Here is a 26,501-nt window from a genome sequence, read left to right as displayed (position 1 = left end):
GACCTGATGGATAGACCCGTAGATTCTATCTCACACATGAAAGTGAAAGAGAGCTTCCCTGATGGCTTAGCTCAGTTGGTGAAGAATCTGCCTGCAATGCAGGAGACCCCAGTTTGACTCCTGGATCAGGAAGATCCACTAGAGAAAGGACAGGCTACCCACTCCAGTTTTCTTGGGGCTTCACTTGTGGCTCAGCTGTTAAAGAATCCACCTGCAATGCAGGAGACCTGGGTTCACTCCCTGAGTTGGGAAGATCACTTGGAGAAGGGAAAGGCTACCCACTCCAATATTACGGCCTGGAGAATTCCATGGACTGTGTAGTCCATGGGGTCACAAAGAGTCAGAGATGACTGAGAGACTTTCACTTTAACTTTCTACACATAAAAGAGGTCTTTAGTGGGTTTTACAAAGGGAAACAACAGAGTCAGAGTTACCTTTGACTTTGATTAATCTGAAGGATAACTTTGTTGGGGCCAAGCTTTGAGGCAGAAAGAACAGGTAGGACCATGGTGGAAATCTGCTATATTAAATCTACATGGATGGTAAGGTGGGGAAGCAGAGATGAATCTAAATGATTTCTGGAGAAAAACTTAGTGATTACTTAGGTCAACAAGTTGGGGATGAAAGAGAGAAAGGGATCTAGGGATGGTTCTTTAGTTTCTAACTTGAGAGTTGGGTGGGTGGTTGGTGGTGCCACCAACTGAGAGAGAAGTGCAGGGAGAGCAGCACTAAGGGAAGGGGCCCACGTTGGACTGGGCGAGTCTGGGCACCTGTGTGATGTCCAGGTAGAGACACACACTTGAACCCTGGGGTCTACCACTGAGGCGAGAGGCCAAAGCTGGAGCACAGATCTGGAGGTCAACAGCATTCAGGTGGTTGATGAATCATGCTGGAGGAGAAGGAGCTAAAGCAGACAAGGAGCACTGGGGACAGAAGCTTAACTGCCTCCAGGGTGAGTAGAGGACGAGGATCCTACGAAAGGGAGGGAATCCGGGAGTGTGGGGCCTGGAAACTGAGGGATTAGAGTGTCAAGGAAGAGGGGGCAGTAGGCTAAGACAACCAGGAAAAGAGGGTACATTCTATATGGTTTGGCAACTGTAGAGAAAGGAGTTCTGGTGGCATTTTGGTGGGCGAGGGGGCATGACAGAGGCAGGTTCTGGGAGAGTGAAATGTGAGTGAGCAACAAGGAAGCAAGATGGCAGCTAAACAATGAGTGGAGGACATTGGGTGGGAAGGTCACCTCAGTCTCTGCATCCCAGGAAAGAAGCAGAGAGTTCAGGATACTTTTGTAGGATCTGCACTCAATTCAGCTTCTGTTACTTCCCTTCTTCCTCCTTTCCTGCTTCCTCCTTTCTTGACCCCTCTTCCCTTCATCCTAGCCATCCCTCTATAACTGCATGGTATGACCTTGGCTGTCACAGAACTTATATTCTGGCAGGGAGATAGGCTTTAAATAATCAAAGGCCTTGACTGATATCTTGACTATTTATAGTCAACCTCACAAATAATTGATTATCACTTAGATAAGTGATACACAAGAAAAGTAGAGAGCTTGGAGGGGGCATATGCATGGAGTTTTACTTTCTTTGGAGTATTGCTTCCTACAGGCAAACCAAGAAGTGAAGGAATGTACATTAGAAGCCACTGAATATATTAGTTGACTATAAAATATCATTTGTTTGGTCTCATCGTGAGTTTGAATTTCCAACCAAAGACCACTTTTGCCTTTAATGGAAAAAGTCAAACTCTCTGAGTCCATTTTGACTCCTCAGTCTGTATTAAACAGGGACATAATAAAGGTAATTAATGCAGTGCTGACTGTGTCTGACATTTTTCCAAGAGACAAGATGAAAAGAGACGATATACATCTCAAAGGATAGGAAATCTCTGGTTTATCTTTCACAGCATAATGAAATATACTTTTATCATTAGAATCAAGTAGAATCTTATTAAGACTTGCTGTGTAAGGTAACTCCAGAAGAAAATGTCTGTTGCCCTTGACTACCACGTGCGTATTTGCTTTTTGTAATGCAAGGAATACTTTTAATTGCCGGTGTTAAATTCTCTGAAGTTAATTTCACATCACCTTGACGTTAAGCTAACAAGCAGACAGGGTCATTCTTGGTTTGTAAACTCTGTTGTCTGGATCATTTAATAGTATCATATTCAAGAATGCGAGCAGCAGAGAATTTTAAAGAAAATAACAGTGAGGGCTCAGGACTATGAAATAACTCATTGGGAAAAATGATTTTTTTTTTCTTCTCCCCTTTCACTGCTCCGGCAAAAGTGGGTTACATTTTCTTTCTTCAGAGAGAGAGATCAGTATGGGTTTTATGCCAGAGGCCATTTTAATACATGAATGATTTGTAGGTAAATTTATTGTAGCCAATGGATGCATTCAACTGTGTAATAGAAATATTGTCAAAAAGCTGGGATTATTATTTAAATAAGTGCAGTGTTAAATTTGATTACATACTTTTTAAAGCTAATAAAACATTTCATTGCTCTCAAACTATTTCCCATAGTCCTATTTAGTCAGAAAACATAAATTAAGTGAGGCTCTGCATAGAAAATTACCCAGGCTTTGTGTCGATGGAAGCATGCATGGAAAAGCTTGGCGGCCTCACAGTTTAAAGACGAAAGGATGTAAAAGGGGTTGGCAGGCTCCTATATAGGCTTGTGGGGACACTTTTCTCCTTGAAGAATTACGGAAAATGACTGCCTAGGAGAATGCATGCTTGAGATGGCCTTGGGGGTATGGAATTGTCGGGAGCCTAGGGTGCATCAGAGGGAGGCCCCTCTTGCCTTACTTATCTCAGGTAGAGAAAAGACACCCAGGTTGACAAAATTCTGTTCACTTGGACATAGAGTCTCCAGAAACATTAGCCACTTGCTTTTTAAAAATTATAATTGTTTTCATTTTAAATAAATCAAAGTGGGGTCTTTGGATGCCAACATGGGTCTGTGACATTTTAAATTGTGCTATTTGCTGAGCTTATCCTGTGACAGGTCTTCATTTCCACCAAATGTCAAGGATCAGTGCCTTGCATTCATTTTAATGAAATATTGTGCTGATAAGGGTTATGAATGCCAAGTTTAAGCTGTAAATTACTAAATGTCGGGCTGCTTTCTGCTTTGTGAATTCACCAGGGAGCAAGCTAATGAAGGTTTCTTTCTCACTTCTTCTTACAGTTAGGGATTCATGGCTATGCCTTTGCAATCACAAATAATGGATATATCCTGACGCATCCAGAACTCAGACCACTGGTAAGAGAAATACTTATTTCTGTGTTTCTCCTTTTATGATTTTAAAAGGTTTTCTTCAGTTCTACAGTGGTGACACTTTGCAGGTTTCACTTGAAATGCTCAATTCATAATACTGTCTGTGAAAAGCTGTTTTAATAGTTTATAACTAGCATTTTGACATATCATATGCAAATAATATAGGGTAAATATATTTGCTATCATGTTTTTACATATAAATCCATATATGTCTTGCAACTTATTTATTTCATGTTTGCCAATATATGTAAAATTTTTAAACTCTGTTCAGTTTGAAATATACATCATAATAGGTAGCTTTATGAAACAAATGATCTCTCACCCTCCAGCCTGAAACCAACTTAAAGAAAAAACGATCTACTTATTTATTCATTTTGGAACTTGCTAGGCCTTCACTGCCGTGGACAGGCTTTCTCTGGCTGCAGTGCGCAGGCTTCTCGTTGCAGTGGCTGCTCTGGCTGTGGAGCACCGGCTGTAGAGTGCATAGGCTTCAGTGGTGGCTGCCCACGGGCTTAGTTGCCCCGTGACATGTGGCGTCTTCCCAGACCAGGGGTCAAACCTGTGTGCCCCGCATGGGCAGGCGGATTCTTAACCCTTGGACCACCAGGGAAGTCCTGAGACCAACTTCTTGAAAATTACATTTGATACAACAAATAAGAGTCAAGATCCCTGGAAATTCATCATGATGGAGTTGGAACATTACCCAAGCCCGGTGCCTGCTGGTTTGAAGATACTCAACAATATCTTTTGTGTTTCATTGAAACCGTTGAGATTTCCCCCCTTGTCCTGCCTATGCTGTATCCAGTAGCACTGTTTAGTGAGCTGACATGTAACCATTTTCTTTCAGCATCGTTTTAGCTCTCTTTGAAGTGAGTGGAGTTAGGCCTAGTCCAAGACAGCCCAGAATAGCATGGTCCATTCTGATCCCTGGGGAGAGGCTGCCTGGAGCACTGTGTTTAGGAGGATTCTGAAGGGCAGCCAGATTTGGTGCACTGTGGATTCTGGAGGGGCATGGCAGAGAGGGCACCACATGTTTGCACCCCTGATCTAGTTGCAATGTGTTGACAAAAAGACATCCCTTTTGGTCTGTGGTTAGCCAATTTTAAAGAAGATATAAAAGTATAAAGAGTAATATAGTAAACTCTGCTTTTGAATGTCAAGAAAGTATAGTTCATTTCCTATAGCTGTGCACACATGCACACACACACACACACACACACACACACTCACACAGACCCATCCACTCCACATGTCTTTTTTCCTTTCATCAAAATTAGAAAATATCAGCAGTGCCTGCTATGCAAACGTTTATTTGTGAAACATCTTGTGGACCAGTTTGCTTCTCCCTTGAATCATTGTTTAGAAGAAGTTCGTGTTTTAGCTCCATCACCATCCAACTTTGCTCTAATCGCCCTGGTATTAATGGAGTCATGGCCACATCATATGGATCCCATATGCATGCTTCAGGATGCAACTTAAGGTAATACTTGACTTCAACAAGCTTTTTATCAAAAAAGGATTGAATTAACTGGTTAGCTGATTCCAAACTTAATTCAGAATTGCTGAAAAGTCTGACTGAAAAACCTACCTAACTTTTTAAGGATATTTAAGTCTAAAAGTGTATTTGAATTTAAAAAGCTTAGCACAGTACCCATTTCTAAGTCTTGCAGTTGGGGTTGTTTGTTGAGGGTGGTAGGAGATATATGTTTGATGTGGCTGACAGTAGGCTCCTAGTGCTTATTTATTCCAAGTTGGAGTGAATCAGAGTAAATGAAGCAATCAAACCTGGATCTTCTGCCAGTGAATGAATTAACTTTCCTATTTATCAGCTTTTAAAGAAGGAATAAAATGGAACCAGATGTCAGAAGGGTCACCAGGGTACCTTCCCTTTCTCTATAATGTGGAAGTGAGCAGCTCCCATCTGTGCAGTCATTTCAGAGACTTTCTGGTCTTTCACATCTCCTGGTCATGCAGCAAATGGCCTGTTTGCAAATAATCCATCTCATGGACTTCAGAACTGTAGCCGCTGAGAGGGCAGCTGAAAGGCTCTTAGAAGAATAGGCCAACCAGTCAACACTGATCATCTCCTGACAGTGCAAATACCCACAGATCCAAGTCATTTCTGTTCTCTCTGTTGAAACACTGCAATGAATGATTTCACTGGAAATGGCAGCTAGGGTCAGATTCCCATAAATGCGGTGGCCCAAGCAAATGCTGCACATCTCACTTTTGAGGACCCAAACCAGATGAAGCTTTTTGAAGTTGACCCACAATAAGAACATCAGGAGTGGCCAGGTCAATGGACCATCTATCTCATTTTTTCCATCTGTGACACTGAGGCCATGACATATTTAGAAGAGGTTTGGTGTGATGCCCACTGTTGAGGATTCTGTGAACTAACCCATCTGTGTAATCAATAGTGGATGTTAACCCTCCCTGAGTTTTGTATTTTCCTGCTGGGAAAAAGACAGCAGTGAAGTGGAAGGAATTCAACTTCAGCAGTACATAGGTTATCCTTGATTCCTAGTCCCATCATAAACCAGCTGTGTGACTTTGGGCAAGTCACACAGCCTTTCTGAGCATCATTTTCTCTTGTAATCTTGTCATAACTAAAAAGTATAATATTATGGGTTGTCAGTGTAAATGGGATAATACAAGTAAAGAGCCTTGTGTGACAAATCAAGCCCCAGGATATTGTGGGGACCGTGGCAGTTCTGTGGGCATTCTGTTTGTGTTTTATTGACTGCTATAAAGATTGTGAGGACTCGGTGATGGTGGATGCTTGCGGGGGTGGGGGCTGGATTTAAAGAACATTTTAAATTATTCACCTTGTTCAGGTTATCATGATAAACATCAGTGAGGGATTGTATCCACACACACATGAGTAAACAGACAGAGTCCTTGGGATCATGCAGTCTGCATGCAGTTCTACTTTCAACCTGACATCAACTTAGTCTGTGCAACCTCAGCTACGCCTGTCTGTGCCTGTCTGTCTCTCCCCCTCGCTCTGTCTGTCTCTCTGTCTGTCTGTCTCTCACACATTCACACCCTTATTTTTCTTGGTCAGCTCTGAGCTAGAAGAAAAGCAAACCGTAGCTGTACTGGGAGGTTCTGTGTGAGCCCAGGGAACCTAAGTGTTTTGTTACTGTTGTCTGTCTGTTTTTAAAGTAGCACTGAGGATATGCTAGCAGCTGCGGTAGCTAAAGTATGCCAGTTGAGAATCAGTCCGCATGGGGGAACAGCCCAGCTCGGCGCGTACAGGTAGTTTATTTGTCTCTGTCTTGTTCACCTGAACAACAAAAGCAGAAAACTGACTCCCTCCTTCTCCCTCACCACAAGTCACTCAGCACAGAGGAGGGACTTCGAAGGAGAAGGAATGAAAGAATCCTCCAAAGTCGTTGTTTCATTTCCAGTTACTTTGGATCCTTCAGGATAATGTTATGTAATTAGGGCACTTCCCCCAGAAACCTGGTGTCTGCACCAGACGTCTGTGGACCCAGTCAGAGCCTCACCCACAGCTGGGGACAACCAGCAGCAGCAGTGTGCTTGGCCAGCTCTAGCAGGGAATCCTCACTCCAACCTGACAGGCCTTCTCCAAGCCCAGTCATACAGTTAAATCCTTGTTACAAATGGATGTTGCCCTCGGTTCTGGCCGAGGCTGCCAGATTAGCACAGTGGGTGTGAGTGGGAGATTGTGGCCAGCATGGGGGACGGAGCCGACTCACTTAAAATAACTCCTATTCCCTCTCCATCTGCCACTGAGGTTGTTTCTGCCCCTGCAGCCAGAGGAAAGAAGTGGGTTTCCTGAAGCACAATACCAATATTTTTCTAATTTGTCCAATAAAATTTTCCCCCCAAACTTAATATTTGGCTTGATTTATCCAGTATTTTCTTTCATCTTGTATGATTTGGGTGTGAATCATGAAGTGTCTCCAAAAACATCTCAGATGTAGGAGCCTTACTCAGCAGACTGGCTTTGGTTTAATTGGCAAAGCTGCTCAAGCAGGACTTTTCTGTTGATAGCTGGGCTGTCTGTAGTCTTTCTCCAAGTGTTTCTCAGTCACTCTGTCCTTGCCACCCGCTTGTGACTTCTGGTAGACTAACTGATGCTGATTCAACATTTATGTGGTTCCCAGCATGCTGGGATCCATGTGTTAGAATGGGGGCTGAAGGAACACGTGGGCTGGGGCCATCTCATGGGTGGGGACTCGGACAATAGCGAAGCAAGAAGGATTCAAGTCAGACCTTGAGGAATGATTTTTGAGTTGTTATTACACATCTGGAAGTTTTTTCCTTGGTCTCTGCCCCTCTTTAACATTCAGGTTAAAACTATTTCAAAGCGTGGTTACTTAGAATTACTGTCTAGATCGATTTTTCTTGCACTTTATTCTTCTCATAAAGTTCTTTGAGAGCTTTACGAATTTTTCTTAAAATGTGGAACCCCTAATATATCTTTTTTCTTTTGCCCGACAAAGCATCAAGGGAAATAAAACTAGGAAGGGACCTCCTTTCACATGATCTGATTTTCTTTTGAGATTTTGGTAATCCATGTGCCCCTCCGTTTTAGAAAAAAGGGACATCTAAGTTGATTGCCTTCCCCATGGAGGCCTGGAATGTGGACCTTGTCAAACCACCAAGAGAACACAAAAAAGGCTCCTTTCCAGCAGCCACAGCACAGGCAAGGCTCCACAGAGGAGCCTGGGGCAGACAAAATCTAGGACTTGTTTCCATGAAACCACGTTGACATTTGCCAAAAGCTGTTTGCTCTGTGTCTGCAAGCCCAGAAGATGGGGAAGGATGCTGAAGAGTTTCTATTCTGGAGAAAAATTAGCCAGTCCCATGGGCCGCTGGGCTAATGGTAGATGAGATGGGGAAAACCCTCAGTCCCTTCCCTCAATATTGGCTAGATGGCTACTATGTTCTAGGGCTAAGCAAGCTGTCCAGAGTGGCTGCGGAGAAGTGCTCCAACACAGAGAGCTCAGAATCAAATAGGGAAGATAAGACTTGATATGTAGGGTGGAGAAGTAGCCATAGATCCAACTAGGGAAAATGCATTTTTGTATCTGTTATTGTTGTAGGTCTTAGTAAACTTTGTTTCACATTTGTTGATCCCTTTTTGTGTGACAGACACTGCTCAAAGTGTTTTAAGTGGTTAAAGCTTTTGATCATGAACTAATTCACTAGCAAGCTTAGGATGCAGAAACAATGGAAAGGCTCAGAGGCTCAGAGAAAGGGTGTGCGGACGCCAGGCTGTGTGGAAGGTGGGTCTGGAAGGCAATCTGGAGTCAGATTGTGGACAACCACGGGCACCAGGAGCATCTCCGTGAGGCAGTGCATATCCTCATGTTACGTACAGGAATCTGAGGCACCAAGCAATCGAGTGGTTAAATGACTAGAAAGAGTCGGAACCAGGAGCCCCCACATCAGTTTGGATGCGCTAAATTCACTCTTCTATATTGGCTGATTCTCAGGAAATAGGAAGCAGAGTGGGAACCTGATCTTTGCAGCCATGTGGATGAATAACAGGGTCATCACCAGGCAATTACAGTGAGCTTCTGCTTAGACTAGTACTGTCCAGGAAGAATGTCATATGAGCCACAATCATGAGGTGCCTATGTGAGTTAACATTTTCTAGTAGCTACATCTAAAAAGGAAGTAGGTAACCAAGCTGTACAGCCCAGGCCAGTGTGGGGAGGGGAAGCCTGAGCCGTCAGGCTATCTCCATCAGACCCCGGCCATTTCTGTTGTTCTGTCAAACTCAGGTGAACTCTCCAACGAGTCCAGATTCTGCAGATGACAATGACATCTTCCTGTTCCAGAATCTCTCCACTCCCTCTGGAAGTCAGTGTTCTTGCTGTTCCCACAGGCTGAGTTCTGCTTGATGTCACCAGTCAGTCCTTATGGACTCCTTGACTGTCCCCATCCCACTCCAAATGTTGATTCCATTTCTTTGTTCTTACGGATGCCCAGCCACTTCATTTTTCCATGCCTTTTTGCTATTGAACATGGGTTATAGATTGGCTTTGGCAGAAGGTCATTGAAAACACAGATTGACACATGGACATTCTGACAAATTAAATATTCTTACACCATTGTCCTCTCATATGGAATGAAATGGACATCCTATGGACTTATGTAAATATGCTAAATGCTAAGCAGACTGAGGAATGCCTCAGTCTTCCTTCATTTCTCCTTCCTGCTCAATGCAAATGCTAAGGGTTCTTCTGAGTTCAACAAGTGTGGGTGTGGCCTTCACCACTGCCCTTTTCTGCCCCACTCCCCACCCCAAGTCTACTCCCCTCTCTCTGTCACTCTTGACAGGCCCTCTGTCTTGGCTTTCCTAGATAACTTCCGTTCCCTTTCAGCCCTGCTCTGGACACCTGTTTTTGTACCCCCTTCACCCCAGCATTATGCTCTTAGCAGTCAACGTGGGCTTTCACAGGCATCACTCAGTTGATCTGGCTTTTCTTGGCATCTAGAGTAAAACCCAAACTCTGGGCCATGGCCCCAGCTCCCTACCATATCTGACTTGACCTCTCTGGCCAGCCAGAGTGGTGTGGCTGCCTGCTGTGCTCACCCCTCCTTCAGTCTACTCCAGCCCTTTTGTCCATCCCTCAAAAGCCCCAAGTTCCTCTCCGGTCCAGATTCTTGTGCCTACTCTTCCCTCTTCCTGTAATCTTGTTCCCGATACACCTGTGACTGCCTTTGTCCCACCTTCCATGTCTCATCTCAATGTCACCTCCACAGAGAAGCTTCCCTGCTCTCTGACCAAAGGAGCCACACACCTCCCTCACTTCCCATCACACCCCGTATTTCAGTTTCCTCTGATCACTTATCACTCTTGAGAAAGGTCTGTGTGTTCAGCCTCTCCCACACGATCCCTTGTGAATTCCTGTGACTTTGCTGCTGCACCGAGGGAGTGGTTGATAGATACTTCTCGGTAGATTTTGATGGCGTTTGAAGGATGCTGATGACTAAATATCTGGGTACCAATTTTCTACAATAAGTGAGAAGTGCAGGTGCCACATGTTTACCCATCAAACACTTACTGAGTCTTTGCTTCATCACATGCAAAATTTGAATCTCATGTAATTGGTTAAGTTCTCCTTTCTTTCCGCCCCTGCCTCTGCTGGACTGCAAACATTCATGAGATGTTCCTCACGTCAGGCACTGTGCTAGCTGATGGAGACAGAGAAGCAGGTACAACAGCATCTCTGCCCACAAGGAGCTCATTGCTACAGGCCAAGAGGAGTTATGTGCTCGCGGGGGAGGCATCTGCTTTTCTTGAGGAAGGCACCCTGAGATGCTGGAGGGCTTCCCAGAAGAGGTGGCATGCACACCAATTTCATCCACAGCCTACTGTGAGGGACATTTCTTTCCAGACTCAGCAGGGGTCCCACACACTTCCTGAGATCTCTGTCCTCATGCTGGACCAAGCACTGCTTTTGATTTCTGTCTCTGGTCTCAGAACCATGCATTCTGCTGGCCCCAACCTGCTGGGGTGTAGCGGGTGGGAACCTGTCATCGTTTATATAACTCTGTGGCTTCTAAGACTGGAATCCCATCTCCAGTCTTCAGCTCTGTTCTCTGCTCAGACTGCTGGGAACTGAACGAGACTGGCCAGTAGGTGGCGCACGGGCACCGCCGTGTGCCCGCTCCCTGAGCACATTGTCAAAACACAATCCTTTTATGTCGGGTCTGAATCCATCCCGTTTTATTTTAAAAGAAAGAATCATCGGATGCTTAGTATATGTATCTGCTCAGAGGAGTGTGTTCTTGGAGAAAAAATAAACAAGACTGTGTGACCCCCATGGAGCGAGCCTGGTAATTTTGAAATACATCCTTTGGTGAAAGAGAAAACAGAGCCTCGCGTGCTTTTCTCTTGATGAAATGCTGAGAGCAACGGTTGGAGCCTCCCCAGTCTGGACACTTGAGTGGAAGACTGGCAGCCCTGAGCAAGGAATGCTTACACCTCGTGAGCTTCAGGATGAAGCAGGTTAGAGGGGTGCCTGCCTTTCTGTCCTGCAAACCTCAGGAACTCTATAGCTGCTTGGTCCCCAAGTTCTGTGGCCGGGTGTGTACAGGGGCACCTAGGGCATAGATAGGATTTAGCAGAGAGTGGGTTAGCAGTGACAGTGCAGCTGTTACGTAGAGTTTTAAGAACCATGCTGTGTGCTTATCATCTTTGTGTGTTTTGCCTCATTAAGTCTTCGTAGCATCCTGTGTGTTAGTTCTTGTTTTAGAGAGATTAACTGATGCCTAGGCCAAGGACTGTGTCAATCAGAAAGCAAATTTGACTCAGTCTTTTTTATTTATTTATTTTTTGACTCAGTCTTCAGAGGGAAAAAAAAAGACAACTATGGACAGTGTGGTTTTCCATCAAGTTAAACCTCTTCAATTGAACAGACTTCCTTAATTCTGAAGCAGTGTTATAAGGCTCTTTTATAAAATGAGAGTTGGGCGGTGGGCCTCTCTTGGCTTCTGCAGACAATTTTCCTCTTTGCTTCTGCTGTCTGCTCCTGCACACCACCTGCATGGCACTCAGGGTGGCATCTTTGATCTTGGCCTTGGATGGAGTTTAGCTGGTGGGGAACTCACACCCAGAAGAAACGAGAGGAGAGTGCAGTGGATTGTATATTCAGCCCTGTGTCCCCTGGCACTGGCTGCACCCAGTCTAAAGCCACATTAGCCTTTTGTTCTCTGTGGGCTGCTGTGATTGTTCCTTCCTCTGTCCCTTCATGCAGAGTGGAAGAGAAGGGCCCCACTGCTTGTGACTTCAGGGCACTACACCATTTCTTATAGTTCCCTACACCTGCCCCACTCTTACAATAGGCCCTTTATTAAAACTTCCTTAATTAGCCAGCTTGACGATGCCATATGCTTCCTGCTGGGGTCCTGACTGATACAAAGGTAAGAGTTAGATGGAAGGTTTGTTTCTCTTAAGTGCTTACTAGAAAAAAAAAGGGGGGGGGGATAAATAAAGGAAAAAGAAGAAAGGGAAGAAGGAAGAATGGAAGAAAAGAGGAAGAATTAAAAGGAAAAAGATGGAGGAAGGAAGGAAGAAAAACAAAAAGCAAGAGGAAAAGGCCCTCCATCCTGTCCTTCATTTATTTATTCATTCACTCATATTCATTAATCTCACATTGTGGTGGGAACACAGAGCTTCCAAATACACTTTTATTAAATTCCTCTTTGCTCAAGTGATTAAGAATTGGTATCTGTTGCTTACAACCAGAGCAGCCTGGCTGATGCAGCTGTGGAATCCCCGAGTCTGGGAACCATTGCTGGGTGTGGCTCTAACCCCTGCTCTCAGGGAGCACACAGCCTGTCGTCCCCCGCTGCCTCCCACTCCCACCCCCAAACCTTCCTCTCCACACCACTCTGTGCCCTCAGCCCACCGGACTTCTTGCACAGGTCTTTGAGTTTGGGCTCCATACTACATTACAGAAATCCCTCGACACATCTGTCCCCTCACTGCACTGCAGGCAGCCTGAATATACCAATCAGTGTCTTGTTCACCCTTGCATATCCAGGGCCTGGTAAAATACCTAGGAGAGGAAGTGGAATAATAAACAGGAGAGAAGACCCACATATAGGTAATTGATTACACAATGACACAGTATATTATTAAGCACCAGAGTGGGAATACTGTCAAGAAAGAATTTATAAAAGGACGTGGTGTCCAGCTGTGACAGGGGTGGCTCGAGAACTCTGCAGGGAGCTAGTTTGCAGCCTGTAAGCTTCAGTTCACAGGTTGTGATCCAATCCAGCACATTTGGAAACAACAAAGGGCCCTTCAGACACTAGATGTGCATTGCCGGAGCCCACCTTCCCTCTCACCTCTCCTTCTCTCATCTGGCATGTATTATCGAACACCTCTCTGTGCCAGGCGCTCTTTTATATGCTGGAGATCAAGGGATAAAAACAAGACTGACACAACTCCCCCTTCATGTGGTCATGGATAAGATATGTTGTTTTAGGCTCATAAGTAAGCAAATAAAAAGTATTAACCCATTTTGGATAACCTCTCCAAAGGGAGGAAGGATTTGAGACAACAATACACTAGGGTCATGCCCTACTTTTAGTTGAATGGTCAAGGGGAACCCTTCTTGGGGATGACATTTTACGCTGAACCCTATAGCCCTGAGGGGGAAAAGAACTTTCTGTGGCAAGATAATGGAGACTAGTTTAGGCTGAGGGAACCATGTATGCAAAGACCCTGAGGTGCGGGGAGACCTAAGATGTGTCTGGAATCTGTGAGTAGATTCAGAACAGAATTCCAAAGACCAAGGGAAAGTGCCTTGAGGTTTTTTTGGTAAATTCCTATTTGGAAACATGCTTAGTGCAATAGTTCTGTGGATGGCCCGCCCAGGCCCCCTCAGCCCTCACCTCCATGGGTTCCAGCCTGGCTTGCAGCTGCCAAAACCCTAGTGAAGACTTTCTGTGACTTCTGGAGTTCACTCCTTTCAAGCACACAGCGGGCAAGGGGTGCCGGGGAATTAGCATCCTTCCACCAAAAACTGATGAGCACTCCCACCTCCCGGTGGGCTCCCTGGAGGCACCTGCTGCACACTGGCTTCCGGACCCCTGCAGTGGGATTCAGCTTGAGGTGCCCACAGTGCCCACATGCTCCATGATGCAACTTGTGTTGGCTGCCTGCCTGTTGTCTCTGTCTCTGAGTCAGTTTGCCATGTTCCTACAGGCATTTCTTGGCAAAGTAAAAACTTTGCCCTAAAATCCTGGCCTTAGGATCTGCTTCAGAGGAGAGTTGCGCCACGATCCCAGTGGACTGATACATCTCTGCAAAAATAGATTTGCTTCAAATACAGTTTTGTGTGCGTATAGACCTTTGCTTTAAAGTGTTGGGATCAGGCACGTTTCCCATTCTGTTTCTGGGGGCTGTGCATGTGTTCACCTCACATCAGCCTGCTTGCACTGAGAAGCACCAGGGAGTGTTAGCTTTATGCTGTTAATAATGGAGAAGGCACTTTAAGGGAATTTGGTTTAGAGATAGGATTCTCTGCTACTTTATTGTTTTGCAAAAGGATTTGATGAGGACAGAGCTTTTCTTTACACTGGACACACTCTGACCTTTGTTTTACTAGATTAATTTCATATCTAGAGTGCCCCATCTTGGATGATGAATTAGCAATAAAAGGCTCATCAAAATGTAATTACAGGCAATGTGTTGAATAATGATCTCTTAAAAATTCCTATAGATTTGTCTGCACCTCCTTCCCCTCATGGGGGAAATGAGTGTCAGCTGCTAGCTACTAGCCTGGAGTCAGGAATGCAAAGCCTAGCCACATTGTGAGGCTGAGATGGAAGAGCTGGCTTCCATCATCGTCCAGTGTCATCTAATTGATCAATTGCTTCTCTCCATGTGATGCACATCTTTATATAATTTAAAGGGCCATCTCCATGGGGGTAGGAATACACAGGAAGTGGAAGCTCAAGGCAGAGTGAAACCCTCACCTCCTCCATCTGCAGCAGCCTGTTGTGGGGAGCGAGTTATTAATTAAAATGTTAACTGTCCAGACAATAGCAGGCAGGCCAGCATGAAGAATGCTGGGAAGTGAGCATTAAAGCTTTTATAACTGTAAATTCCAGGAAAGTTTGTTCCTCCTTCAAACAGGCAAACAGAGCCATCTGCATCCAAGAGAAGGCCAAACTGGGCTGGTGAGTGAGGTTAGGCCTCCCTGGGGAGGACTCAGACTGGTTTCTCTCCAGATAGTTGGACTGGGAGAAACCTAGCCTTACCCCCAATGTACTGAGGAGCCCTGTAAAACCTGCAGCTTGAGCTGACAGCAGAATATTCAAATGATTCAACAGTATAAGGGCCCACACTCATTTGAATAACTGAAGAATTCAGTCATTTGAATGCCAGTGATGATGCCTCCGCGAGTTTACATTTTAGAAAGACAGTGCATCTGAATCCCCATGAGAGCATTAAATTGCTATCTAATTAGCAGTCCCAAATTATATATATTTAAAAGATAATTAAAGGTTTGAAGGCTGTTGGAATAGCTGGTTATACATTTAAATGAATCACTAGAAATTTGTTAGTAATGTGTGGAGTTTTCTTTTATTTTTTGCTTCCCTCTTTGAAGTTCAGTAGACCCAACCTTGAGGGGTTAAGTCTGGTAGCGGTAAGATAAAGGCAGATGTTTTTAATTATTGCAACTCAAACCTCCAAATAATTATAAGCAGCTGTCATTTTTACATAATCCTAAATGATAAGACGCAAAGAATGCAAATAAAAAGGTTGAGAGCATGGGCTTTGGGGCACAATCATTTACTCCCCACCACACCCCTAAACTGACCATTGCCCTTCTTTGAGGAGGTGCCCAGACCATTATGCACTTCACTCAACTTTTATAATCATGTGACAGGTCACGTGTGTTTCTGAACACTTCCCAGCTGCCATTTCCACATACTCTGCGGATGTTTTCAGGGCAAAGGGAAACACGAATGCATTTGAGATATTCAGTTTGGCTAAACCAGACAGGGCTTTTGCTGATCATTATTCTCACTTACCCCTTTCTCTTTGGGACAGGACCTGGGTGACCCCACCCCCACTCCCACAAGCATACCAATAGCTGGCATTTCTTTGGCTTGTGGCTGGGGATTTCATAAGATCGAGTGCTTTTGTGCCTCAGCTGGCCAGGGCCAGAGATCCCAAATGACAGGCTAGCCTGCCAGCCACAGCCCAGGGAGCTCTGGGTTCAAGTCTGAAATGTGATGCTTTGTGTGCCTGTCTGTCCCTGGAAGGACAGAGACCACCTGAGGAGCAAGTCAGGGGACATTCATCATTGTCACAGTGGCTTCTTTTTGGACCCAGTGACTACAAAACCAACATCCCACAGATAGAGGCACACATCTTACCACAGGCACAGTGGAGGCCAGACTCTGCAGGAGACAAATTTAGAACACATCTGAAAGGAACACACACACACACATACACACACTCACACACACTCCAAATTAAATCAAAAGCCCGAAAAACCTTCTGCTAGGAGTGCTCAAGGCAGATTTAAATAAACAAGGACCCCACTTGGCAGAAATGTACCCCAAAAGAAAGAAATGCTCAGTGAGATAAGCTTAATTTCCTGGGATTGGGAAGGATAAACAGAGGAAAGAGGAGAAAAATCCTTTATCTGGGACATTCAGAAGCTGACAGGCATCACACACGGAGTACTGTCCCCTCTCCCCAACATAGAACCAGAGAGATTTCAGAAGTATATCCTGGGTATTACAATCAGTTGAAATATTCTATTTCTCTCAGATGCCTGCTCCTTGCCCCAGAAAAGCTTCCTCTGGAGTTTCTAAGTTTCTTGCTACACTCCAGGAAGAGAATCTGGGTGTGACTGTGACAGGTAAAGTGCTTATTTCACTCCCAGTACTGCAGCAGGTTTGAGAATACTGTGGATTGGATGCCTTTAACTAATACCTATTTCATCCAAGTTCAAACACAAGTATAAATTGTACTTTCATATATATTTCATGGAAAATTTCCTTTGAGAGGTAATAATTTGAAACTCAGCTCTACTCAAGTGGAGTTCCAGGGAGCTCGTTGAGGACAGCCACAGGTCACTTTGCCATCATCAACTTACTGTACCCTAGAAGGGCACATCTCAGGCAGGCACCCAGCAGCAACCTCAGGTTTGTATATGGGAGGTTCACCGGTACACACTTCTCAGTGGAGCAGAATAGTGCCTGAGGCTTTGTGTCCAGGGTCAACTTCAGCTCTGCTGCTGTCAGCTGTGTGACTGTGGACAAGTTACTCAACCTCCTTCCATTCAGTTTCCTCCACTGAAAAATGAGGACAAAAATAGTGTCTACTGCATGGAATTACTATGAGGATTAACTGACTTCATGTTCACAAAATACCTAGAATAGGCCAGACATATGGTAGGTGTTGTACATGCTTATTAAGTAAAGACCCATTATAATTTGCTCATTCACTCTGTTTACTCATTCCTCAAATATTCATGAAGAATCTACTCTTTGACGAGTACTCTCTTAGGCACTGCAGGTTTGATGCTGAATAAGTTGTCTGGTTGCTCAGTCATGTCTGACTCTTTTGCGACACCACAGGCTGCAGCATGCTAGTCTTCCTTGTCCATCTCCCAGAGCTTGCTCAAACTCATGTTCATTGAGTCAGTGAGCCATCCAACGGTCTCATCCTCTGTCATCCCCTTCTCTTCTTGCCTTCACTGTTTCCCAGAATTAGGGTCTTTTCTATTGATTCAGCTCTTTGGAACAGGTGGCGAAAGCATTGGAGTTTCAGCTTCAACATCAGTCCTTCCAGTGAATATTCGGGACAGATTTCCTTTCATGGACTGGTTTGATCTCTTTGCAGTCCAGGGGACCCTCAAGAGTCTTCTCCAACACCACAGTTCAAAAGCATCAATTCTGCAGTGCTCAGCTTTCTTTATAGTCCAACTCTAACGTCCATATGTGACTACTGGAAAGACCATAGCTTTGACTAGGTGCATCTCTGTTGGCAAAGTGATGTCTCTGCTTTTTAATATGCTGTCTAGGTTGGTCATAGCTTTTCTTCCAAGGAGCAAGCGTCCTTTAATTTTGTTGCAGCAGTCACCATCTGCAGTGACACTATTTCCACTGTTTCCCCATCTATTTGCCATGAAGGGATAGGACCAGATACCATGATCTTCCTTTTTTGAATGCTGAGTTTTAAGCCAACTTTTTCACTCTCCTCTTTCATCCTCTTCATCCTCCATCCAGTCCTCTTCATCGAGAGACTTTTTAGTTCCTCTTCCCTTTCTGCCATAAGGGTGGTGTCATCTGCATATCTGGGGTTATTGGTATTTCTCCCGGCAATTTTGATTCCAGCTTGTGTTTCATCCAGCCCAGCATTTCACATGATGTACTCTGTATATAAGTTAAATAAGCAGGGTGACAATATACATCTTAGACATTCTCCTTTCCCAATTTGGAACCAGTCCATTATTCCATGTCTGGTTCTGATGGTTACTTCTTGACCTGCCTACAGGTCTCTCAAGAGGCAGGTCAGGTGGTCTGGTATTCCCATCTCTTTAAGAATTTTCCACAGTTTGTTGTGATCCACACAGTCAAAGGCTTTGGCATAGTAAATGAAGCAGAAGTAGATGTTTTTCTGGAATTCTTTTGCTTTATCTGTGATCCAATGGATGTTAGCAATTTGATCTCTGGTTCCTCTGCCTTTTCTAAATCCAGCTTGAACATCTGAAAGTTCTCGGTTCATGTACTGCTGAAGCCTGGGTTGGAGAATTGAGCATTACTTTGCTAGCTGAATAAGAAATACCTTTTTTCCCAAAGGTGCATGGGACAGAGGGAAGGAGACAGGCAAGGAAGGAACAACTTTGCACTATAGCAGTACAGTGTGGTAGTCACAGAGATAGAGATACCACGGGAAACTGAAGAGGACTCAAGAAGGACCTGAACCGACTGGGGCCAGGCCAGTGTGGACTTCCCAGAGGAGCTGATGTCTTGACTGAGTGCTGAATGGCGACTCTGAGTTGGGTTGGAGCGTATTGGGAGCGGGTGGAGTGGCATGTGCAGAGGCCTGATGGCAGGAATGATAATGACACTTTTTGGAGTCAGCACAGTCTAGCTGGAGAGTACGGAGCCAGAGGCCAGAGGAGCAAGCAGAGGTGGTGTGATGGGGACGTACGGCATTCTGGAATGTTGGACATCATCCTGCTGGGCATGAGATGTAACAAGGATTGAAGGCTGAATGGTAATATGTAGGGTTACAGACGAACCTCCCTGGCTGGACTTGGGAAAATGTATTGAACAATGGAGTCCATCCAGGCAGGGGTGCTTAGGAGACATGCAGTGTCATTAAGGGAGAGGTATCACTGCGACCGACACCAAGCTGAGCACAAGTGGGATAGAAAGATGCCATCAGTTCTAGGAGACACTTGGTAGAAGCAATGGATACAGTCGTTTGATGAATCTGGCTACTTTGCCTGGCCCGCTGGCCTCTTCCTCTATGATAATCATCTATTCCAGCCTTTACCCATGTCTCCATGATCACAGGCGAATATTAGAGGACTCAGTCAGCCTTGCAGGGGACCTTTGGTTTTCCTATAAGTTATGAACAACATTAGAGGACTGTTGGGCTTATTCAGACCAGCATACATCCAGAAACACTTTTAAAAATATATATTAGTATAATTGAGAATCACATACAAAAAAATTAAAACTAAACATTTTGCTCAGTCACCAGTCCAGTGGGCTGGGTGGACCAGTGGTGGATAAGACTATTGAATTTGGTGCTGCTGCTGCTAAGTCGCTTCAGTTGTGTCCGACTCTGTGCAACCCCATAGACGGCAGCCCACCAGGCTCCCCCGTCCCTGGGATTCTCCAGGCAAGAGTATTGGAGTGGGGTGCCATTGCCTTCTCTGGAATTTGGTGTTAGGACATGGCAAAGATAGAGAGGAGGTGAGTGGAAAAGATGGTCATGTGCATTTAATGGTGCAAAGCGCTGTGTCCTCAGGGAGGTGCAGAACAGGATCCCTCCTGAGTGAGAAGAGAGAGAGACTCTAGCTGGAAGGATCAGAGAAACTTCCATGGAAGATGTGGCCACAAAAATGGATTTCTACATGTCTTTTCCTTCTTTACAAGTGTCCTTAAAAATCTTTAGCAGAAAAAAAGCAAAAACAAAATAAAGCTCCCCTGCCAAGCAGCTCCCCAGATTACACACAAACATTCACACATGCACATACAGTGAAGGCTCAGCAGTGTGACGTAGGAACCCGAGGCAACAGCAATGGCAGCTGGCTTGGAAGGAACAATTCCTTTCCCTCTCTTGTGCCTCCTTTTTACTTCACTTGCAGAATATTTTCCTTCATGTCAATAAACACAAAGACCTTGAAAATGAGAGATATCTGTTCTGAATACATCGCCCCACCAAGGGATGAGACTGGGGCTTTTTTTCACAGTGACTGAGCTAGTTACAGATACTAGGAATGTTACAGAGGACAGCAGAAAAGCCAGCACCATGGAGAACCCACCCCGTGGTGAACAGTTAGCTGTAGCGTCATTTGAAGACTGACCCATTACTGCATGGCAGTGCTGCTTGATACTAATTTGTGATATTACTTGAGTGAATAAGGAAATTCATTGTCTTTGCTGTTTTGAAACTGGAATCAATTCGCGGTGCCTAATTGTACCCCATGTTCAAAATGGTCTGACAGGTTCCACAAACCCAAGAGTCTTTTGATATATAATTAACTTCTCAAAGGAATAATGCCAAATAAAGTTCTGTAAATGCCCCACCCCCAAAAAAAAGTTGCTTGTCAAAAGCCACAGACATATTCTCAAATTATAGAGGTCCTCTTTTTACCCAAGATGTTATCTCCTAATTACTCAGTGGTCTCTGAAGTCTTTATGTAAAATCAGGTTTGGGATATGGCACATTTCCATGCTCAAGAATTCAGTGCAAGTCTTTGAATTTTGAAATTCATTGTTAAGCCTGTCTTGCATCTAACCTTTGCCCAGGAAGCTTTAGAGAGCATTCTGTCTCAAAAATGTTCTAACCTATCAGATTAGCCATCTTCTAGGCGCCCACATGCATCTTTATTTTGTATGTAGCCTTCATGTACACCCTTCTTTCTTCTCTGGAGAGGTGGTCTTTCCTCAGCATCACCCTCTCACCTGAGTCAGCGGACCTGAAGATACCTCTCTGTTTTCCATCAGAGTCCCCTAGTCCCTGTTCCTTTGCTGGCACAAATGTTCTTCCCGCTCCAACCACTCAGTACGATGTTCATTTTTATGACTAACTTACTATTACAAGACAGACTGGCTTTTTGAGAAGGAGAATTTAAATCCAGTCACCAGGTAGTAAGCCACATTTGACCCGCAGAAGAGATGATGGTGGGGCTGGCCACTTCCTCCCCACACACAGCGTGTGACTCATTCCCAGTGATTCAGAGGACACTAAAGATAAAGGTCAGCTGGGTTTTCAAAGCGGCCGGCTAATTGTTGTTTTTTTTTAAAAAAAAATACCAGTGCTGTTACAGTTTTAGAGTGATCAAAAGGATTTTGTAATCACACTAGAAGAACATGTAGAACTTTTCATCTTTGAGACACTTAAAAACATTAATTAATAAGAGCAGGGTACCTTTTAGGAAGAGGGAAAAGCTTGTTGTCTCGACATGCCCTTGTTGCCTCTCTCCCACTCTCCGACTGCCTTTACTCACCCCCAAGGCCCTGTTTCCCTTGGTATATCTAGTTGTCTCATCTTCCCATGAACAGGAAGGAGTTCAGCTCTGAATGTGCTCACTGGAATTTCTCTTCTGCCACAGGGCCTATGACATCCAGCCATGTGTCTTCTCTGAGCTGTTGTGTAATTGTACGACCAAAGGGTCCCACTTCTGATGGAAACCCTTTATCAATACCATCAGGTACTGCCAGGCTTCTCTGAGGCCTCGAGTCGGATTTGGTTGTCAGGCATCATGTGAATAGGATATCATACATTGGACATGTGGCATGATACTGTACTTGTTCTTAACCTAAAACTGATTCTCGCACCCCTGGCCATCAATGTTAGTTTCAAGGCAGCCCCTGTGAGTTGGCTGTTAACAGAGACATGAATGGCCCATGGGATTGGACTCCCGAGGCGGTTCTGCAACCATTCACGTGCCAGCTACATGAATCCTGTCCGTGGTTGCCTGGAGTTGGTGAGAAGGGACCACGTAAGGAAGGCAGTGCAGAGGGTGGTGAAGAGTCGGGAAGGAGTCCCCGTTTCCCTGCCTGTTAGCCACGCCACTGTGTGACCAGCACCCCTGGTCTCTGTGTTACTCCTCTCGTGGAGTTGTGAGAATTAACAGGAGATGGGTACAGCACTCAGCACCATACCTAGCACCGGAAACATACCCTCTTCAGGAAGAAGGATAGGGGTTTGAGGGGGAAGCTAGCCAGCAGAAAAGAAATAAATTTGTTTTTGTTTTTCCTGAAAGCAGTCACTTGGAAAGCATAACAGATTGGTTGCTACATTTTATAAATTCTTGTTGGAGAAACAATGAACTTAGAAAACTGAAAACAGTAACCGCTTCAAAATACTTGTCCTTTGGGAAAGATAATAGAGTGTCCCCTGGTGATTCCTGGGTTGTAGTAGCGAGGACAATCTTTTTTCATTTCTTACACTTTTCATTATTTTCAAATTTCTACAATGAACAGTTGTTACATGTATAGCCAGGGCGAGTCAGCAAGGGGTGGGGGTTGGGGGGGCTTAAAAAAATGTTCTGTTTAGACTGTAGCGTGTACAGCAGGGACTGATACAGACCCCTGGGATTCCCTTTCCCTAGGGGCACCTCCTCTGGGGCAGGACATGCTATGACAGTAAGAGACCTTGATTTGTAAATTCTAGGGGGAAGAGACCATTACTGTGTCACAGGCCCCTCTGGCCACCTGCCCTTGGGACCATGTCCTTGTTTGAGACCCTTCCTTTTGACCTTGAGAAGACTGGGCCCTGAAGCCAGGTTGAACTGCCTCTTTAAAGGACTAGAAAAATTAGTAAACAGCCATACTGTGAAGGGGCTTCCCTGGTGGCTCAGATGGTAAAGAATCCACCTGCAATGAGAGAGACCTGGGTTTGATCACTGGGTTGGGAAGATTGCATGGAGAATACTACTGCCCGCTCCAGTATTCTGGACTGGAGGATTCTATGGACTATACAGTCCATGGGGTTGCAAAGAGTTGGACACAACTGAGCGACTTTCACTATACTGTGAAGAACCGTTTTACCCCATGAAGGTCGTCTCTAGGGACAGGTGTGATGAGGTGGGCTGCAGTGTCTCATGAGCAGTTCCCACTGCTGACCCAGTAGCTTATTGTCCCAGCTCTGCTTGTCAGAATGTTTGCCGTGCTCAACCGAATCTATGCCCATTTGTTCCTCATGGCAGCCCTGTGTGTTGAATGATCTTACCTCCGTCCTGCAAAGGAGCATGGTGTGCTGGGAGAAATGCAGGCCAGCCCTGGGCACACAGCCTATGGGTGCAGACCTGGGTCAAACCACAGTCTCCCTCTGGGGCCCTGACTTTTCCCTGTTCTCCTAACTGGCCTGGTGAATTGTGACCTGCAATTGGAGGGCAGAAGGTGATCCTTCACACACAGCTTCTGACTGAGTGCTTTCCGAAGGCTCACCTGGGCCTGGCTCGAGGCCTGATGAATAATCAGCGTCCAACAGGATTTTGAAAAGACCCTGATTCTGGGAAAGATTGAGGACAGGAGGAGAAGGGGACGACAGAGGATGAGATGGTTGGATGGCATCACCGACTCAATGGACATGGGTTTGTGTGGACTCTGGGAGTTGGTGATGGACAGGGAGGCCTGGCGTGCTGCGGTTCACGGGGTCACAAAGAGTCGGACACGACTGAGCGACGGAACTGAACTGAACTGAACAGTGGTTTTGGATATGTGAATGGACAAATGAATGAATGAAGGAAGGAGTAAAGGAAAGAAGTGCCCAGTGGCCACTAGGTCATCCTCTCTTGTGCGTGGAGGAGAGAAAGACGTGTTGCCCTTCCTTCTCAAACAGCCACTTAGCCTCTAAGACAAGAGGAAACCCAGGGCCTCAAAGGAGGTGGTGAAGGTATCCACCGGCTGAGGACCGTGACTGCCTCCGGAGAGAAACGTTTTCCCAGACAAGGCTGGCTCCCAGGCCCTGGCCACACTCCTTCTCCAGATGGCGCAGGGTTTGGGCAAGGCCTCTTCCGCTCCAGTTGTGGGCCTCTCACCCCCATCTCCTTCCTTCCTGTTGGCAGCGTGGAGTAGCACGAACTGTTTATCAGTTATTAGCACACATAATATTTGTTTCACAAAGGCTGCATGGATGTGTGTAGCTGACTTCCTTTAGTCTTTCCCAAAAGAACACAGAAAAGCAAAGGCATTCTTGTTTCGTTCAAACCCACGCGAACATGGCCATCACCTTAGCCAGTCCCTTTCTGCTTCCACAATCTATCTGCAGGTAACACAAAGGGGCACTCACGTCCAGACGGCTCAACGCTGCCAGGAAGGTTCTGGCACTTACGGCAGACCCCCAGTGGTTCCGGCTGGCTCCTCAGATGGGTGCCCTTCTTCCCCCGTCCTTCTAGGCCACAGGCTGGTTTGGTGTGTTCACCACATCTGGCCTTTATTTGAAACTCCACCTCAAAGTATTTCATAGCACAGAATATCTTTCCTTATTAAATTCTCCCCCACATATTTTTTTCATAAAACAGGCACCAAAAACTACAAACCTACCCGTGGCTCTCAAAGTATCTGTTTATAAACCTTTGGAAACCGTTTGCAATTCGTTAATCACATTTTCAAAGGAAGTTACAGTTTATAGATACACTAACAAATGCCATATCCGATGCCTCAGCCCCAGTAACGAGATCCTCACGAAGGGGAAGGAGGAGTGCAGCTGGGGGACCTGGGATCCACCCCAGGCCAGATCCCATGGGAGAGGGGAGATCGGACCTGGGGGTCAGAGGTTCGAGGGTTTAGTGCTTTTTTAGTCACTCTCAGACTCCATGGCCACGCACATGTCCTCTCGGGAAAAGCAGGTACAGAGGGTCAGCAATGCTCAATCACAGTGGACTGTCTTCATTAGCAGTGAGGTGTTCTACAAATCACAAGTTTCTAAATAGTCATTAAAGTACCAGAGTTTGTGAACACTTCATTTAAAATGTACTTTAAAAAAATGGTTCATTAAAAAAAAAAACTAAAGACACTAAATATATCCAGGTTGAAACTGATGACTACTTATGCTTGAAACCTAAGACAGCTTTAAAAAAAAATCTTTAAAAAGAGAAGGAGGGTAATGTGGAGAGAATGTGTTGGTACATGAAACACCCAAGAGTATAAAGATTGCAGGTGAAGCTTGATCCAGGCACGTACACCATGCTTTCAGGACTCTCTTCATGTCTTTTCTCTGCCTTCCCTGCACTGGCTTCATTCTCAGGAAGGCTGTCTCCAAGCAGTGGCAGAGTTGGCTATGAGGAACTCAAGTTCCCCTCCTGCCTTAGTGATCCTAGTAGACAGAGAGCTACTTTTTCCAGATAAATCCAAGAAAGCATCCAGATTGAGTCTCATTTGGGTTGGTATGAGTTGTGTCCCCAATCCTGAGCTACTCACCATGTCCTGGAGAGTTGTGGGTCTCCTTCACATACTGGGGTCCTTCACTGGCTTCCTTCCGAACCAGGATGGTCTTGCCATCACTGGAACTGCATTTACTGAGTGTGAGGTCCATGGAGATTCCCTATAGGAAAACCAAAGAGATTTCCCTGAAATATGTGGGGGATGAGTGGCGGTGGTCCACAGCCCAGGTATCTTCCTAATGGAGGTCTATTCTCTAGCTGAGTAATAAGTTTTTTCTTTTTTTTAACTTTTAAAAGTATTTATGTATTTATGTTTTTGGCTACACTGGGCCTTTGTTATTGTGAGGACTTTCTCTAGTAGTAGCTGCTGCTGCTGCTAAGTCGCTTCAGTCATATCCGACTCTGTGCGACCCCATGGACTGCAGCCTACCAGGCTCCTCCGTCCATGGGATTTTCCAGGCAAGAGTACTGGGGTGGGGTGCCAACGCCTTCTCCGCTAGTTGTGGCAGTTAGGGGCTGTTCTCTAGCTGCAGCGCCTGGGCTTCTCGTTGCGGTGGCTTCTCTTGTTGCTGAGCATGAGCGCCAGGTGCGTGGGCTTCAGCAGGTGTTGGGCTCAGTAGTTGTGACTCTTGGGCTGTAGCGCATGAGCTCAGTAGTTGTGCTGCACGGGCTTGGTTGCCTCGCAGCATGTGGGATCTTCCTGGACCAGGGATCAAACTCGTGTTTCCAGCATTGCAAGGTGGATTCTTAACCACTGGAACACCAGGGAATCCAGCATTCTTTTACCAAGAGAAAAGATAAAGTGGATTTAGGGTCATCATTCTGAAGTTTACTCATTGTCCTTGACCTGTTTTATCTATGCAACAGCCCGTTGACTTTTTCGTTTGTTACTCAAAGTAGTCACTCTGCTACACTACTGTATGGATTTCTGTTTGTATTTTAAGAGACTCGGCCATTAATGAAGACTCAAGTAGAAAGTATTGACTGTTTCATACCTACTTCACTGGTTTAGCAGACATTGTAGAGGAGCATTCCAAAGGGTATATCCCTGGTCCCGTCTGTTTCTTTCAATGCAGTTAAATTAGAGACTTGCTGGAATATGATGACTTTCAGGCCAGCACACTGGGA

General features: G+C 45.3%; 1 protein-coding gene across 6 annotated transcripts in view; it reads left to right on the top strand.

Annotated features, from left to right (window-relative positions):
• Positions 1-26,501, top strand: part of CACNA2D3 (calcium voltage-gated channel auxiliary subunit alpha2delta 3) — a 900,236-nt gene that overhangs the window by 687,042 nt on the left and 186,693 nt on the right. For all 6 annotated transcript variants that reach the window (XM_059879667.1, XM_059879666.1, XM_059879665.1 and 3 more), the window contains one exon: positions 3,193-3,267. In XM_059879667.1, coding sequence (XP_059735650.1) covers positions 3,193-3,267 — 75 coding nt within the window. The remainder of the gene's footprint in view (positions 1-3,192; positions 3,268-26,501) is intronic.

This window comes from Bos taurus, chromosome 22 (genome assembly GCF_002263795.3).
Source record: "Bos taurus isolate L1 Dominette 01449 registration number 42190680 breed Hereford chromosome 22, ARS-UCD2.0, whole genome shotgun sequence".
NCBI lineage: Eukaryota > Metazoa > Chordata > Mammalia > Artiodactyla > Bovidae > Bos > Bos taurus.
Note: the sequence above shows the minus strand (reverse complement) of the source record. Positions and strands in the feature narration are given on the sequence as shown.